General features: G+C 43.2%; 1 protein-coding gene across 10 annotated transcripts in view; it reads left to right on the top strand.

The window, feature by feature from the left end:
• NHSL1 (NHS like 1) overlaps window positions 1-18,678 on the top strand; it is a 166,684-nt gene that overhangs the window by 114,882 nt on the left and 33,124 nt on the right. For 9 of the 10 annotated variants that reach the window (XM_040551755.1, XM_040551760.1, XM_040551761.1 and 6 more), the window contains 2 exons: window positions 3,254-3,406; window positions 18,363-18,490. In XM_040551755.1, coding sequence (XP_040407689.1) covers window positions 3,254-3,406; window positions 18,363-18,490 — 281 coding nt within the window. Of the gene's footprint in view, window positions 1-1,389; window positions 1,463-3,253; window positions 3,407-18,362; window positions 18,491-18,678 lie in introns of those variants that run through there. The other variant, XM_040551762.1, reaches the window with a different exon arrangement.

Genomic DNA, 18,678 nt, shown 5'->3' with positions numbered 1-18,678 from the left:
TAAGGTGCTTGATGGGGATCAATGCAGAAGCAGAGGTGCCTTCCCCATCACGCTGCCATGGCGTGGGGGTCCTCTGTCCCTTTGGCACAGGCGCGCCCATCAGAAGGTCTCTCGGACCAGCAGCTGCTGGAAGGTCCTGGCACTTTTGGTGTCAAACCCACGTTGTGATTGCCAGTTCTGTGGAATTGGAAAATACTGATAAAACACCAGTAGCAGTGTGTTCAGACACTGATGGGGGCACTTTGCTTACGCTCTTTTCTGCGTGGCACTGAGTCTCGGCGTTGTGGTGAAGCTTGGAGCAAAGTTCCTGTGGAGCGTTTGCTTTTTACGCTGCAGGGGCCAGATCCTGCTGCAGCTTTGGGGTCAGGCCGAGACCCCCGCTGCTGACATTTTTCTCTTTCCTGAGGAAAAATCCTTCGCATTGTTAACCCGAGGCAGTTTCCTACGCTTGCTTTGTGAGGCAGGGCTTGCTTCTTGAGTCTTAACAGTGTGAAGGGCATGCCCTGCTGAGCACATTGACTCGCTGCTTAGCATTTTCCCTTTAACTGCTTCAAAATTGCAGTTCCTTCCTAGGAAGGACAGCCGTGGACCTTGATATTTATTTTTTAGGGTGTGGGGATGTAACGTGCACGGCAAAAAGTTGGGCTGTTTCATATCTCTGTGCTTGAGCTTCATTTGACGAATAACAGGTTCTCCATTAGGCAGAAATAACTTGATTTTGTTTTCCATGTATCTGGTCCGGGTTGACGCTAATAAGAATAAATTGGGAGCGCTGCTGAATGAAATCCAATATGTGAAATGACCGGGCTGCCGCAGTCACTGCGATTGCCTGGGGCCGGGGGGGGGGGGGCAGCGTGTCTGGAGGGGGAGACACTGCGGGGCTGAGGGGCGGAGGGGAGCGGCTGCCCTTCCCCTCCTCTCCTTTCCCCTCCCTTTTTCTCCCTTCCCTTCCCCTCCCCGCCCCGCTGGGGCTGTGGTGAGCAGAGCGCTGGGCTTGGCCCTTGCTGGGGTGGGGTGGCAGGGTTGGGCAGAAGCACTGCGCCGTCTGCCAGGGAGCTGTGGGCCTGAGCCAGTGTGAATGGCATTAGGGGTTGGGGGTTAATTATTTTGTTTAATTTTCTTTTTTTTTTTTTCCCTCACATTTTATGTGTTGAAGCTGGCAGTCGTCAGCCCGCTGGATTGCATTCGAGGGGGAGAAATTGGGGCGAAGGGCTTGTCAGTGGTTTTGTGCACCAGTAGGGAGGTGTAAAGTTGTAGTTGAAGGGGAGTAAAAGGGAGAAGGCTGGAGGAGAGAAACTTGGAGCACAGGGGCTGAGCGGGACCAGGCTGAGAAGTGGTCACCTTTCCGCACCTCCGACTTTTTATGGGATTTAAACTCCAGGATCACAGTCGAACGCCTTGAAAATGGTGGTTTTCATCAACAAAAAGCTTACATCTCTCGTGAAACTTTTCAAGAGAAAGAGTAAGTAGCCGTGCGTGCTTGCTGTTCTTCGGGGAAGGAGCCCGGCAGGGGAGCGCAGCTCAGGCTTTCGCGCTGCCCTACGGCCGCTGCTGTCGCTCTGTTGAGGATGTGGGGAAATGGCCTGGGACGGCTGCCACGGGCTGCTGTGCCACTGCCACCTCCTCTGCCCTTCTGCGGGTGTGGTGGCATCCACCTGCCGGCTCCAGGTTGCGATGGGGCAGGTTTGCCTCTGGTTAGCGAGAGCAGGCACAGACCGGCTGCATCTGTCCCTTACTGCAGCCAGTGCGAGGGGACGGGGTGTGGGACCAAGGCGTCCTGAAGGTGAGGAGAGTGATGGGCGTTCTTCAGAAAGCTTCTCTGAGGTCCCTGAAAACAAGTGAGGAAATTTATCTGAGAACCTCCCACCACCCTCAAGTCTTTTTAAGACAACACAGGCACTGAGCACCGTGTCATAGGTATGCCTTAAGCTTCACAACTTTATGTTCTTTGATGTGAGTACAGATTATTTCCGTCTGAACCGATCCTGGCGGATGGGCTGCGGTGTTAGAGGAGAAGCCCTTTTTCAGGTGACAGGAGGCTGTTGCCTTGGCGTTGCTTCCTGACGCACCTCCTCCGCTACCCCAGAGGCACGGCACAAACTTCAGCAAGGATGCTGCAGGCAGCGAGCCCCGCACATCCACGGCAGCATGGAAACAAGGGAAGATGCAGAGTTGGTAGCAAGGGCAGCACATTGGGGCCAAGTCAGCAGAGCAGGTGCCTGGGAGGCGGCACAGCTGTAGTGGCTTTTTCTTCTCTTTTTTTTTTTTTTTTTTTTTTCCTGCTTTGGAGAGCTGAGCAAGGATATGCAGCTTGCTGGCCGCAAGCCAAACGCTGTCTGGGGGATCATAAAATATGACCCCCAACTGCCCTTTTCCTGTTTATTGCGGGGCGGAGGGATATGGCCATTCAACTGTAAAAGTTTTTATTGATGATAAACTTTAAACGAAAGGTAATGGCTGTCTCTCGGGAAGCATAAATGATAAACAAATCTTAGACTTGTGCGCTTTGGCTGATTCATTACTGACTGTCTGTAGGGAACTTTGAACTTGAGCAGCGTCAGCATGTTACTTTCATGTGTATACTGGCAGGGAAGATGTGGCCAATGCAACCCCTCTTTAGTGCTCTTCTGCTCCAAGTAGTATTTCCCCAGTGAGTTACTGCTGTCCAAACCTGCTTTCCACTCATGGAAATGTAAAGTAGCTGATTTGTTGGCTTCGGCTGAATTTTGGTTCCTGGTTTTTATATGTGTGAGGTCAGAGAAGGTTATTTCACGGTACAAATGAACCTGTCATAATCTCTCATGACGACTGTCACATTCTCAGGGTCACCCTTGAGCAAGGGGAAGCTCCTGGCAGGATCAGGGGACAGGAAAACTGATTTCATCTGCTGAGACTGGGAGCTAGAGGGGGCACACGGTTGCAAGTTCACAATAAATGCATCAGCAAATATAAATGCAGGAGGAGAGAAAGGTGTTTCCTACACACCACAGGAGAATGCATTTCGACTAGAAATGAGAGGAGGGCTTTTAAACTGCCATGGAAGCAAGGTTCTAGAGAGCATTTGAACTGTAGACTATAGTGGACCTAAGCCTATGGTGAAAAACAATCTATTTGTAGTAAAAAACAATTCTATGATTCTATGAAAACAATCTTTTTGGTTTCAAGAGGATGCATGGCAAACTTACATATGGGGTTACATGCTACAGCTACCTACAGCAGCATTTAGTTTCCTTCTTTTTGTCTCTCTCTGCAGCTGTTTCCAACTTAGATGAAGAGAGCAGATGGACTGTCCATTACACTGCTCCGTGGCACCAGCAGGAAAATGTGTTCCTGCCTTCCTCAAGACCACCTTGTGTGGAGGACCTGCACCGACAAGCCAAGCTGAACCTCAAGTCAGTACTGAGAGGTAAGATGCTGCTACAGGTGCTAGTGTATCCTAAAGCAATGGTGGTTTTTGCAACAGTCTTTGCAATCCAAGTTGTAGGCTTCAGAAGAAACTTGTTTGGTTTGGCTACAGCACACCAGGAACACTGAGTGGGGTTTACCACTAGAGATAAAGGGAAAATACTTTTGCTATCAAGAAACAAGGAAGTCTGTTACCTGGTAGAGCACTCTAGAGTGGAAAAATAGAAAACCTGGTGGGTTTTGGCCACTTTAGTCCAAATTTAGGCCCATTTTAGGCCTTTAGTCCACTAAGTTAGTCCACTTTAGGCCCATTTAGTCTTTGGAGTGCTTCAAAAATGGTGCCTTCCGTTTCAGTAAGTCCTGAATTATTCCATTTATGTATTAGTTTAAGAACCAAATCAGAGGTATGTCATTCAGCGACTTTTTTTGTTGCCGTACAGTCTCATTTCTGGGAATGTAGCTCTTTGTGAAAAGTCGGAAAAGGTGTTAAGTGAAAAGAAAAGAGATGGTGAACAGAGCACCCACAAGGACTCTTTCAGTAGTATAACTGCTTTCTTGCAGAAGGGTGCAGGGTTTTTCTGAGGACCAATTTCTGCCCTTATTACTCAGGGTGTACCCCTACACTCCAGTGTGACATGCACTGAGTTGTGTTAGTGCAGTGGGCAGGCAGCAAGCAGAGAGGACTGTGAAACAGCTGTTGCTGGGCCAAAAGGAGAGCTTGAAATTACAGCATATTGTCCGTGTTCTGGAAATTGTTAGCAGGGTTTTCTTTACATTGGTTATTTTGCAAAGGGGGTTAACCTGCAAAGAGCCAGCTTATTTTGAGTCCCTTTTTGTTTCAACAGGAACCACAGGCACTTGATACCTCACAGAGTTAACTTGATTTAAAAGAGTGGTGTATTTTTGTTTGTTTAATACTGCATTTCTGCTTTTTAAACATGCAGAAAACTTCATTTTATATGTCTTGAGTGGAGAAGTGTTTGGCTGTCACGTTTTATTTCTCTTGCTGTTTCTCCAGTTAATTGAATTTCACCATCTCTTACTAGGTGCCTTTCATTATCATTTAATAGGGTAGTCTTGACAGCCAGGGTTATTAGCTCACACATGGCTCAGAGGATAGCCTATGTGTTCCTCTGTACTTATATTCGATTAATACATTTGTGCAGTGCTTTAGCCTTGAAATGTTTACTGTTCCCTTACAGGCACACTTACCAGTTCTTTCAAAAAAAAAAAAAAAAAAGATATTTGCCTGCTTTAGATGAAAATGATACTGTCTAGATTTAGTGTTTTGTAAGCCTTAACTACTTGTTCTTATATTTTTCTATTCTCTGCTTGGTTCCATTATCAAAGAAAAATCCACAGGCTAAAATGCTCTTCTGATTTTCTTATGTTTTATTGGAAATATAACCACTGCATCTTCTATTTCAATAAATTTATATCTAATCTATTTGTGTGAAACTGATTATCATATGCTGCTTCCCCCAGCTTACGCACCTAAAGTTATTTCTTTCTGCTGGGACTTTTCTCTAGAGCTGCTTCTCTTTATAAAAAACAAACAAACAAACAAACAAAAAAAACCAAACACAACTATTCAGTACTACGACAATTTACCAATTAGACATTTGTGGTAAATAAAACTTGCATATACACATGATGTGGGACTCCTTGTTAATGAAATTTCATGCTTTCAGGGAAGTAATTGAGAGAGAGAGAGAAACAAAACTACTATGATGCCTTCAGCAGACCTCCAGCTGCTGACATAGTCAACAAAACTCCACTCTTATTTATTTAATTACTTTTTACCTCAAGCTCTTCCCTGGCCATGTTTCTTCCTTACAAGCAGTTCCTCACTGTGGCCTGTAGCTGTCCTCGGTAGCTACAGCATGAATTTAACACCATTTTCAGTAATTTCATTACTGCCTGCAGGGGCTCCGAGCATTAAGAGAGGCATTGCCTGAAGTTTTATCAGCTTTACTCTTCAACAAGCACTGTGAAATCAGGAGGACACCAGTGCTTCTGAGCACATTTGGAGGATTAGATTAAAAGTTCTCTGCCCAGAGTTGAGTTTCATTTAGCATAGAGGCGTTGTAGAAATTGTTGTGTAGTTGTGACTACTACTGAACTATTTTTCCATCTGCTGTTTCAGAAAAGACAATTTTTTTCAAAGCTGCTTAATGGATAGGAAGTAAATTGCCTAGTGCTATGTGATTATAGCATAGAAGGCTGGAAGGAAAAGTAATGGTCCATAGCAAGTTGATTGCAGGCTATTATTTTGTTACTGCGTTCATTGCTGCCCCAGTGAATGAGAGAAGTTAAGTGTAAAACTTGTGTTACCAATAGTAATTCACTTGTAGAGCATAACATTAATTTAAACCACCTCTAAAGATATTTAATGTATAAATTTTTTTCAAAATAATTCAGGTAAGATATTCCTTTCTGTCAAGGTGTTCTTATCCATCTAGTTTCACCCACCTAATACTAACCAGATAAAATCCTGAGTAGCTTTTAAAATAACAGAAGGTCAAACCTATTTGTGCTGGTACAATTTTAAGAAATCAGCAAATTTTGCCAGCATGGGTGTAGCTAAAAACAAACAACCTAATTTTCGGGGGAAAAAAAAAAAACACAACCAAGTGCTCTCTGCTCTGTGATCTCAGTGTACTCTTCGTACCTTTAGCAGAAGCAGTGTTGCATTTGGAGGAGGAGGAAGAGATTTTTCTTTATTTTTTTGTACAATTTATTACTTTATAATATATATATTTGTCTATATTGAAATGTCCTCTGCTTATTGCACTGTGAAATTGCATGCAGCTTGTGATCATAGATGTTACATGGAGGGATTCTGTTAGATTTTTGTACCTGTGAACTAGACTTTTTCACTCTTTCAAAATCAAGGGACCATGATGAGCTCTTCCTTTACAAAACTACTTTCAAGTATAAATGGTGAGATCTTGCATTCAAATTTCTTCACAACTGAGGTAAAGCTATTTATTATTTAGGCATGCAGGTGCTCGGGTGCCATCTGAAGTTTTTTTTTTTATATAAACAAAACAAACAAAAAAAACCCACAATATTTTCCAGTAATCTGAATTAGAAAATGAAGCACCTGGAAGTTGGGAAGTTTGTGATGCACATTATTTGTTTCTATTCTCAAGAATCGGGGTGGCTTTATTAGACTTTCTATTAAAATGTAAAGTTGTTACTGACTAAAATCAGTGGCTTGGAAATGTTGAACTCAGGCTGCATGACTACTAGAAACTATTTTTAAATGAATGTCTTTAATGTCACTTTGAAGTCTCAGCGGCTGAGCTGCTGGAGCAGAAGAGCTAATTGAGCTGCACTTCATTGGCATGGTACCATTGCAATATGATTTAAAATGCAGTTTACTAAATGATGCAGTTCTTTGCTGGTGGTGGTAGCTCCCATTATTTTAAATGTTTTGTTTCCAGTGGATAAAACAGGCTCTCCCTTTCTCTGGGGAAGCAGCCAGCACCTTGGATCGCCCAGCAGAGCAGATGGGGCGACACGTTGGATGTCAAGCGTGGGCCATCCAAGGCACCTGTTTCCCTACCCTCAGGGCCAAGCTGCTCTAACAGGCCTTTCCTGAGAGCCTGCTTGAAGTGGGCTCTTGCTCATGCCTCCACGGTCACCTCCTGTTCCCAGGATACAAATGTTCAGGTGGGAACAACACGATATTGGCCCTTGAGGAGTTTTGTGCGGCTCTGTGCCACTCTTTCCTTCTAGGGAGCAGGGGAAATGGGAGGTGAAGAAGATGGATGGTGAGAAAGAGCTAAGGCTCTGCATGGTGTCTGGACCCCAAAACTACCTCTTTGCACTGCGTGCCTTCAGCTTTCGAGGCTGAAGGACTGCTTGACCTTTTTTAGTCTTGTGTTGCCGATGTCTACAGAGTGGTTGGACTGGCATTGAGAGTCCGCTGTGTACACTTACTGCAGTGTATCCTACAGCTTTTTTGGCCTTTGAGGTCAAGAGGTTAAGTGGGTGTTTCACCAGAGTCAGGATGGTGGCACTATCAACCAGCCCCTGTCAGTGTGCACTGACAGATCTGTCTTGTTGCTCTGAAGCTTTTTAGTACTTAAAGGATCATGGACTGAAGTGTAGACCAGTTGCTCACCTGAACTCGCTTTGCTCTGCATTTTTTTTGAACCATCCTGTGCTCTCCATGAAATGTGGATATAACTCAGCTGGAGTAATAGGAGGCAGTGGGCATATGTGGCCTGATTTCCAAGGGGCAGTCATCTTCCAGTTCCAGCAATTGGCACTGTAGGGTCCTGAAAACAGATCAGACTCTCAGCCGATGGCCTGTTCCTCAAGGGTCTTGTGAAGCTCTTTCTGCTCAGTTCAAGTTGCAGGTCGGGGATAATGTTTTGGTGCACATTGCTGTTTATTGCCTGGGCTGGCTGTCATTTCCAGTGGGTTAAGATGGCAGGTCTGTACTGAGAAATTTACACCTGTAAACAGTGTGAACAGTTGGATATGCTTTCATACTATTTTTTTCAAACTATAGCTGTAGAGGATTCTTGCACAAGTGTCTGTATTTTGTGCCTTTTCCCCCCCGGCGTAATTGTGTTGATTCAAACTACGTATATAGTATAGGGCTTGTTGTTCCAATGTCTGTGATGATTCATTTATTATCTCATTTTCAGAAGAGCTGGATTTGGCTGAGAGTGGCTTCTGTTTAGCTTTGTTGGCCAAATTCAAGGAATGTATTTAAGCAGCAGTGATTGGAATACTTGATTTGTTTTCTAGGAGACATCTGGTTAGCATTGTCAAATAAAACCGGATTTAAGTAGTTACTCATAAAGCCCCTATTATGTCTTGCTGCAAGACCCTCCAGACAGGTACGTGTTTACCCTTTGTCTTCTGAGGGCATCTGCCAGATCACTGCTCAGATGAGCAATATTAGGGTCAGCCCTACTAGTCAATAATCCTGCTTAGAAGATTATGGACTTAAAATAATCTTATGTTTCATTAAAGAGCTGCAGAGTAGTGGGGAACCACTGGTCTAGTTCAGGTTCAGAGGGATATTAAGATGTGAGTTCCGTAGCAAATGGAAACCTTAATGAAATAAAAGACCATTAAAGGCTAGGGGTAGACCATATTTTCTGGAAAGGCCTTGGAGATGTAAAATAAAATTAAAAAAAAAAAAAAAAAAAAACAGAGAAATCAACTTATTTCTAATTATTTTAGTTTCAGCAGTCATGTTAGTGTCAGTGGTTCTGTCCATACTCTAGCCACCCTTTCTAACAGGGAATTTAAGGGGGGGAAAAAAAAAGATTTTTTTTTTAAAAGGAATATTCAAATGAAAACTAAGCAGAATTTGATTGGGAGTCTACAGTTCATGTATTTGAATGCTGCTCTTGTGCTGAAAAAAATGAGTTACTTGGGAGGATTTAGATTCCCTATTTTTAGGTTTAGTTATGTAGTGCAGTGTTGAGTGTATAAAAACATACAGGGTTGTTATACGTAGATTGATTGCATGGTGTCATACATACATGATGAAGTGAAAGCATTTCTAGTAAAAGGGTTAAGAAGTCTAAAATTTGTTTCAAAACACTAATGATAATATTTTCTTAAACCAGATTAATGTGTTTTTGTAGTATTTTCTGATGGAAGTCAGAGTCAGTAGGAAGATTTGATTGAAAGATTATTGAACCTCACCCCGTTTCAAATCTGTGCCTTTAGTGGAGAGAAGAAATCTGAAGTGTTACTGTCTGGTATAATTGTTTCAGTGGTAGGTAAGCAACTTCCATCACAAGGAATAACAGACTTTCAGTTGATTTCCAGTTTGTGTTTTTATCTCCTTCTTCTCTTATATTGGGTTGTTATAAATGCTTGTTTGCTGCATTTTAGGTAGCTTTAAGCTGAACATTAAGTGTCTTAGGAGAAAAAACATCAGAAATTCCCTTTGTCTTTTTATATCATCTCTGTTCAGTAGTCTTAAGAAACAACAAATATCCATAAAAATGCCAGAGAAAAAGTGTAGAGAATGTTTTTTAATGCCAGCATCAAACATGCAAAAGGAAGCAAATAGAAACTGTTAAACTTAAGACATCTTGTCACCAGTAAATGTAGTGGTATAACACTCATGCAGAAATTTAAATTAACTCAAGACAAACGGTGATAACTATTTTGAGCACTCCCCAATGACAGCTTGTTAACAAATATAATCTGTAATGGCTGTTGCATTTTGGTGCCTTTAGATAGGTTTTCTGTATGGCTAAGTCATACCGACCACCTGGGGAGCTATGGGTGGGATTACATTTATTTGTCTTTGAAAAGCTTCAGAAAAAGAAATAAATGATCAGAATGTTTGTATTTACTTAAAACTCTAGAAGTATTTTCACATTTCAGAGGTCCTTTTAATTTGGATCCTTATTAAAGGCTTGCACCTGATCTGGACTCTTGGAGAAAAAAAAAATCAAACTGCATGCCTCCTTGACTTAAATGTTGCACTTCATGCACCATCCTTGTGCATTTACACAGCTGAGCCCTGAAGCAGCCTGGGGAGGCTGGTCTGGAGGGTTGGGCTTCCTAGCCTGACTGGGTGGCCTGCTGTTGTGTCAGGACACCCTTCCCAGTGTAAAACAGGGCACTTGTGCATTGGAGAGGATAGACCTAACATAAGTACATTTGATTGCTTTCAGTTAGATTTATTTGAAGTATCCATTCAGCAGACTTCTCCATTGCAGGAGAAGGCTCCATTAGGGTTATCTTTATCCTGTGCAGCCCAAAACATCTTTGTTTCTGGGAACTTACCATAGTATCTGTTATTAAATCTACCTGTGAAGCTGGGCTTGGGCACTTGTGCAAGAGGGAACACACTTAGCAGTGTTTGAGTCTTGGAAAAGTCTGGAAGACTTGGTAGACTTTCTTTTTACTCAACAAATAAGAAGGCCTTGTAATAAATAATTAACTTTAGGCAATAGGTTTAAAGCCTGCAGCTTCATACAGCACTTGCGTGTGAAAGAAGTCTGTTGGGTACCAGTGTTGATTGTCTCTAGGGTTGTTTTATGCTTTTGTATATGCACTTGTATATATATGGAGCCAGGCTCTTTTCAGTGTCGCCCAGTGCCAGGACAAGAGGCCATGAGCACAAATGGGAGCACAGGAGGTCCCATATGAACATCAGGCAGTACTTCTGTACTGTGCAAGTGATAGAGCACTGGCACAGATTGCACAGAGAGGTGGTGGAGTCTCGCTCCTTGGAGATCTTCAAAAGCCACGTGGGTGTGCTCCTGGGCAACCCACTCTGGCTGTCCCTGCTTGAGTAGAGGGTTGGACCAGATGGCCTCCAGAGGTCCCTGCCAACCTCAGCCATTCTGTGATTCTGTAAAAATACAAATCTAGAAATAGCACTATCAAATTACATTTTGGGGAAAGAGATGTGAATAATAGGGAAGGCAACTGGACTGGCAAATGCTGGTATTAGCCAAAGCATCTAGATAGAACTGTTAAGCAGAAATTTTTTCAGCTGATCTGGCATGGTAGTATATATCTGTTGAAATTCCTGACCCATTAAAACGGGAGTCTGAACAAACCAGCACACTGGATATATCACAGCTGAAGTTCATGAACTTGCTTTACAGTTACAATTGGTCACAGCTCAGTTGTTACACAAGTGCATCGTTGCTGTGGCTTTACAGCATATTTTAAAGCTTTGATATAGAAGCACTCCCTGTGATACTCAAGTTCTGCAGATGATATGGGGATTTATACATTTAAGAGAAATGGGATTTGATCCAAGCTGAATGAATTTTTGGGAGGAATATAAAGTAGTAGAGGCAAGCTGTCTGCCTCATTTAGATTTACGGACAAAAATAGATGCTGCATTGGAATTAAACTGAGCTGTTTTTTTAAAGTCATATTTAGCACAAGATCTTTGTCGAAAACCAGATTGCTTTTGTACAGCTCTGCATTTATACAACCTGTTTCATCCACACAAAGAGAGTTGTGCGTTCTTATCCCTGGTTTGTAAATGAGGGACATGTAAAGAGTGAAAGCCAGTGACTTTAGCTAGCTTTACTAACCAGAAAAGACCTTTGAACTAGGGTGTCTCATTTTAATTACAGTTCCAGGACAGATCGTTCTCAGCAAGCTCTTTATCTTGAAAAGTTGTCTCCCGGAATTTCCCATTAACTGTGCTTCACAGGCAGTCCAGAATCCTTGTCCCTGTCCTGCAGTTTAGAAAGTAGTCAGGGAGGCAGCTACGCCCTCTAAAGGGGACCCAGTTTGGTAGAGTATGTTCCAGTATAACACTGGTGTGACCAGTCCCCCACAAAATGTAGCTGTGTCCATTAAATTTAAGGCAGCAGCCTTTTTGCCTAATAGAGCATGCCACCAGTAAGCTGGATATTCGGCTGGTGCTCATCTCACCCTTAAATAATTTTAAATCCTATCTACTGAAAAATCCTTTCAGGCATTTTACTTTAAGCAACCATTGGATAATAAGCACACAGTTCTCAGAAGTGGAGATGTTGAAATCCCTGTTACATTCTTCTGCTCCTTGTGAGAGAGATTTCTGCAGTGTTGTACCAGGCGCTGGTTGTTACTTGTGTGGAAAGGACACGAATTAAGGCAGCTCGGGTTCTTCTTTAGCTGGCTTTATCCCAGGGTGCCTCAATGTGCCCATGTGCTGCAGGCAGAGGGTATATACCCCCTACGACTCTGCATTTAGGAGGTACATCTGTGAAATTTAGATGGTGTCATGTCTGTCTACGGATGTACAGCACTTGCCTGGATCTAACCTGAGGAGATTCGCTTGGACAGCAGAAATACCATGTCTGGAAGTCAGGTCTTCTGACACCCGGTCCTGTCCCTCACAAACTCGTGAGGTCTTAGTTGTCTCACCTCAACTGGAAAAACAAATTCAAAATGTGCCTGAAGTAAATTAAACTTACATGCGATTATTTATCAACCTTAACAAAAAAAGTTCTTCTAAATCAGAAAGCAGTGATATATTACATTACTGTGTTTATTAAAGAGCAGTGTGATATATGAAGTAATGTTTTGTTTTTTAAAAGTTTGCTTTCACAAGACAATTTTCACTCTCTTGGAAAAGTGTACTTATGTAAGACAAACGTATGCTGTACTGTAGTCTGTCTGTATTTATAAGACAGTGTTTGTAGTTGACTTAGAGGAAGGAGGTTTCTGTGTGTTTACAGAAGAAGGGAATGGCTGCAATGCCTAAAACAAAAAAGGAAAACAAAAATCTGACCTGAGGGAGTAGTTTTCCAGTGATACGTGCAGTGAATAGATAAATGTATTTTAATACGCTAGTCAGCAGATTTGTTTCTGTAGGTGACAGTTTAGCTGACTCTTGCAGATAGTAGCCTCTCTCTACAAAAAACAAAAAACCCACCCACTACAAAACACAAGTTACAACATGAAGGGCGCTGCCAAGAAGTCACCCTGAATGTAGTGGAGATAATTTTTCAAGCATGCAGACACAGCTGTCAGCGTGTTGCTTGCCCGCCCTTGCTTACAGTGGGACAACCCAGAACGGTGCACGTGCTGCCTGCTCACCTTTCACCCTCCACACCGCGGCCTTCCCCTTTTCGCAGCTGGGTGTGTGGTGCATCTCCTCCTCCATGAAACTGCCCCGATCCATCCAGCATTTTCTCTTTGGCTTTTAGCAACCGGTTCCCAGGCCCTCTTCCTTGGGCATGAGGCAAGCTCAGGTGTTTCTGGGCTGTTCTGTCCTTGCTTTCAGGCTTTCATCACTCAACCCAACCAATGACTACCTACATAGCTACTTACTTCAAGCAAGTCAGAGCTATTTAGATGTCTGAATAACTTTGATGCCGTATATGTACATTGTGAGTATCACGTTAGTTTAATGTTCAAGACAGCAGTGGTTGCTAATAAATACTTAGAAACACAGACAGGTGGATTTATTTTCGTTAAACTCTTTAATTGTGACAGCATGTGTGTTCGTGTGGATGTAGACACCTACAGAGCTTATGGTCTGATCCTGCAACAGTCACGTGAGCCGTATTTACACGCGTAATCTCATTAGGACTAATTTAGTAAGTGACAGCTACAAGTTCAGGCCTGAGGCATCGAGGACCGGGCCTGGCTGTGGTGGCAGGAAGGTGTGGCCCTGCGCTATGGCTGGGGCTGTGCCACGCAGAGAGGGCCCAGGCCTTTCACCCTGCTGCCAGAAGAGCAGTTTTCTGAGGAAGCGTCTGAAAAAATGACACTCAGCTTTGAACAGTTACAATAAAAAGAGATAACTTTACAGGTATATTAGGGTTGTTTTCAGAAGCTGTCTCCCTCTGACCAGTTCTGTTGCTGGCAGGGCAGTGCGTTTTGCTTTGTGTAAATTTCCAAGATACTGTGACTAGTTTTCGTGGAAAATTTCTGCAAGTATGAAATGTTACCAAAGGAGAAGAAAAGGCCCAGTACCTCCAGTCCTCTCCCAGAAAACCCAGTCTTTCTTGCATCATGGAGCAATACGCTGTGTGTGTCTGACTGAGCAGACAAGGTATTCGTTAATCCCGGTTTTCCACAGTAATACCATGTCAAACGAATGGATGAGGTGTCTGAGCTGTGCCTTCTGTTCACTCAGGTGATTTGTGACTCAAATTCTCGTGTAAGAATATGGTTTCAAATTGTTTGAAAAGCAGTAAATAGCTCACGTATGCGAGACTTGCTACTGTGTGTTATCAGCTCAGGGTCAAACGGAATTAAATGTGAGTTCCTAGTGTAAATTGAAGAGATCTTCAGGATTGAGAGGCCTTGGTGGTATTTTGTGCCCTTGGCTTGACTGCATGCCGCAGAGGCCACAAGGGTTTACGTGGAGAGTTTGAGTTATTCAGCTGGAGTCTGACCTTCAGACCTTGCCCTACAGAAGTATTGCCAAAAATAGTAAAACATAAGAATCAATAAAGCTCGCTAAGCTGCACAACAGCACTGAATCCAGTGTTCATGGTTCAAAATTCTTGTACAGGATTGCACTCAGCTATATTGCCTTTAAATTGCCCCTTTTGGAAGAGAGAACTGCAATTAGCTCACGTATTGTTGGTGAGAAGCATCCCTAGCATGCTGGTGTCTTATACCGGGATTTAGTGAACTCTGCAGTAATGAAACGCCGAGCAGACATATGAGGGGTTGATTACATGGCAGCAACTCAGATGTAATGGTATGGGCACTGACAGCTTTAACACATTTTCTCCTGTCATGCATCCCCTGAATATCCTATCTACCATGCTCTAACAACTGTGACAGTGATGAGGGAGTCTTTAAAAGGTTTTAAACCACATTTCCCACATGCTTTCTTCATGCCTAACTAAAACCACCCTGTGAACGGCAAAACTCAACCTCAGGCAAAATTTTCTTCTCTAGGAAAGGTTTAATTTAGTCACATAAGTGGGGATAAATTATATTATAACATAATATGACTACAGTCATTTTAAAGCAATGCTTATAATACAGAAGTTTTGACATTTAATATATCACTGGTATAGAAGGAAAAGCGCAAGACCTAACTTAAGACTCTACCTAATCAGAAAAACACTTGAAAGGCAGCAGAAGTCTGTGCACAGCACCTCTCTGCACTTAGTCCCAGAAGCTAATAAAGGGAGAAAAACAGGGAGGTAGTTCAGCCTTTGTGCCATGGCACCACCCATTGTAGCCACCCATTGCAGTTGCCAAGGCAGAGGCCTTTCCTAGTCCTCCTGGGCGAATGGCCGCTGTTTGTGTAACAAAACCGGTTCATCTGGGGCACAACAGTATTATTGCACAGTTCGGTTCAGATCCATGAGTGGTAATGCAGCACACAGGGCATATTTTGAGCTTGCTCTGCATGTGCTGCTGAGTTGATCTCAGGCAGACGTATCCTCAGGAATTGCTGTTTGCATCCTGCCTGATGCAGTCTCCCGTGTTTTGCCCTGGCAGTTTTTAGGCAGAAATTATGGAAAGCCTGTACACATTTTTGTGTATTGGATAATGTGAGTGATGGCAGCCCTGCCATGGGATACAAGACTGTGCATATCCCTGGCTCAGCTAGCACTAATATACTGTCACGTTCTTAAAACCAAAGATTATTAATAAACAGAACTGACCCTCTTCTTTTGTTACCTGTTCAGACATCTCTGAAATAGCATGCTTATTTGTAGGAACTTTTTCACTAACTCAGTGTCTAGTGCTCCTCTCTGTTTGCATAATGGGGCTGTGGGACGAGGACAAGGTATTGCTCTGGGAAAAAGGATCCATGTCTGGAACTTTTTTTAGAGTACTTCTTTCAGGTTTAGATATATATATTTATTTATTTATTTATTTATTTATTTATACACACCAAACCTTTAGCTGAAAAATAGAAAGCTGATTGCTTACAGAAGACCGTGTGCACCTTATGAGAGTGGTCAGTTGGTGTGTGTGCTCCCCAGCTAGCACAGTTTTCATATAGAAGCTACTACCCTTGGTGTGGCAGTGACAGTAGCTTCAGTTAGGGGCACTGATTAATTCACCTCATGTTGTGCTTCTGGGCTGTTGGAACATGAAGTAAAAGATACCTGCCTGAAACTTCTGATGAGGTTTGCTGGCCTCAGGTGCTGTCTAGAGCGTGTGTTTCTTGCTGTGCTGTGAAATGCACTGTGACACTGAATAAATAAAAAAGCTGTCCTTTGGGACAGGTCACCTTTCTGTTGGTGTGTTTCAGCAATTTGCAGCAATTCTCTTGGCTTCTGCAGCCACATCCCTACAATAGCTTCTGATGTTACATGCATCTTGTGTTGTGGACTAACAAAGGTTGTGAGCTTGATTAACTGTTTTATTGTCAGTTCACTCATTGAACTTGCTGTGGTCTTGAGACATTCAGTGTTGCCTTCCTCAGGAGTTCAGGAAGCTCTTTGGGCTTCATGAAGTACGCTATTCATCATCTTCATCGCCTTGGTTAAGAGAATAAATAAGGTTAAGCAGCTAATACCAGAGCATGCTCCATAAAAGCCTGTGGCTCTTGGGGCATCCATCCAGTGATGCCTGGTGTTGGAGAGTCGCAGAAGTGGTCAGTAAGGACCCGAGGCCTCATCCCAGCAGTGAGAGGAAAAATAACTTCACTCCCATGTACCTCTTAGGTTTCCTTCGTGTTGGTTTGTGGTGATGAGTAACTGATCTGAAGGCAAAACTTGTGGTGCCGAAGTTGACAGCTCAGTGCATTAGCTCCTGCTGCAAGTTGATGCAAGTCTTCGTGCCATTTCGTCCTGCCCCAGGCCACTTACCACTGCTCCTTTGTAGCTCAAACCAACAAACCGGCCTGTCAGGGTGCTCACATTTGTGAGCGTTAAGAGCTGGGTCTTGCTGATCCAATGCCAGGTTTGAGGGGGTGGAAGAATTTGTTTTACCGTGGTTGCTGGCAGCCTTTTCTCACCCCCCTCTGAAGCACGGCAGCTGTTTGCCAGATGCATGGGCTGTCAACACGCTTACACATGCCAGACAGGTAAGCGGGGTTACTGACGCTCTGCTGCCCAGCTGTAGTAATTGATCGGGATCTCAGAACCCACCACCGCCACCTGTGGTCCTTGAACTGAGGGACAAGTGACAGGTTCATGCCATACAGCCCTTTTCGACCCCATGCTGAAGCATGCGATAGGCCAGGACATATGTCTGGCTCCGATGGAAATGGCTAATTATCAAATCGCATACTTGCACTCTTGTGCATGTGCACATGCAGGGCAATCCACCTCGATTAAATCGTCACAGAGCTGTGGTTGCTCGAGGTCAGTTAAACCACCACCGTGGAGTTCTACAGACCTCGGTCTCAGAAGCATATGGATGTAACAGAGAAAATACATGCTCAAGGTGCAAGTCATAACTCCAGTTAATCATTTGGCAAGCAGAAGACTCTAAAATGTTTCCCTCAAAATAAACATTGCATATTTTCCATTTTAAGAGGTATTAAAAAGATCAAGGTAGGGAGACAGATGATACAGTCACAGAAAATCTTTCTCCAGCAAGTGATGACAAAAGCACTTTGTGTTGTGCCTATATATTGTGCAGAAATTTCAGTTCCTTAGATAGAAATATAACAAATACTTATTTTTCTTTTTGCTTTCCTCGTCTTTCAACAGATTCAGATGTCTGTCTCTGGAAATGTAAAATTAACAGTTTGACTGGGCTGATGAGTTTGGTTGCCGCATCTTGAACATTTATATTTTCCTTATGCTCTGGCGTCTGTTGTTCTTTAGCACAGTCGCACTGAATATCAATTAGGAGACGGGAGGATGGTTATGGAAAACTTGGTGGGGGGATGAGGTGCTGTCTGGTATTTTGGCCGTGTTGAGCGGGCATGCACGTTGGTTCTGAATTCTTTCTGAACTTTGAATACTCTTTGCTTATCAACTTAAGCGAGCTCTGCAGTGCCATGAGATTTTGAGATCCCTGTACTTCGCGTTCTTCTCCAAAATCACAATAAATGGTCTATTCTGCAGGCACGAGGACAAGACAAGTGGTCAGTGCCAAAGTTATTTAGCAGATGGTGCTTGAGTAGCGAGCAACATCATCATTTCAAGTGCAAAGCGCATAATGGGTGTCTACCGGCCTGGCAAACGAGACCCTGGTGTTACGCTCATGCTTCCGTCTCCCATCCTGCAAGATGCTGCCATCTGTCAAGACACTGAGCCAGATCTCACTTAAAAAAAAAACCAACAAATAAATCAATTTCTCTCTTCTTTCCAAAGCTCTTCCCATCTCTTGATTTAAATAAAAGCCACGTGTATACACGCTATGTGTGGGCATACATACATAATACATATAGAGAGGTGAAAATATATATAAAAAAATGAGAAATGCAACTTTTGTTTCATTACTTGGGACAGGCAATGCTAATGCATGGTAAATACTGTCAGTAAAATGTACGTATATAAGGGCATTGTACACAAAGTGTAAACAGGGGTGGCTCTGGTAATACACTGATTTCATCTTTCCCTGTCTTTTGGCAGAGTGTGACAAGCTGCGGAGGGATGGCTACCGGAGCTCTCAGTATTACTCTCAGGGCCCCACCTTTTCCTCATCCTCCAGTGCAATCTGTGGAAATTACCAGGATGATTATGAAGAAATTGAACAAAAGGTAATGGTGGTGGGCAAAGTAATGGAAAGAATATGTCTGCTGCAGTTTAATTGCCTGCAGTATTATTCAGATAAGGTGGGATTTCTAGAAGGTCATAAAGATGCTTGTTCCTTTGAATTGCAGTATTGTTAGGTCCTCTAACTTCCCTAGTCTCTTAAAATCCCAGTTCTACTCATGCATTTATGTAA

Source organism: Cygnus olor, chromosome 3 (assembly GCF_009769625.2).
Source record: "Cygnus olor isolate bCygOlo1 chromosome 3, bCygOlo1.pri.v2, whole genome shotgun sequence".
NCBI classification, from domain to species: Eukaryota; Metazoa; Chordata; class Aves; order Anseriformes; family Anatidae; genus Cygnus; species Cygnus olor.
The sequence above is the reverse complement of the archived record's forward strand: the minus strand, read 5'-3'. Positions and strand labels throughout refer to the sequence as shown.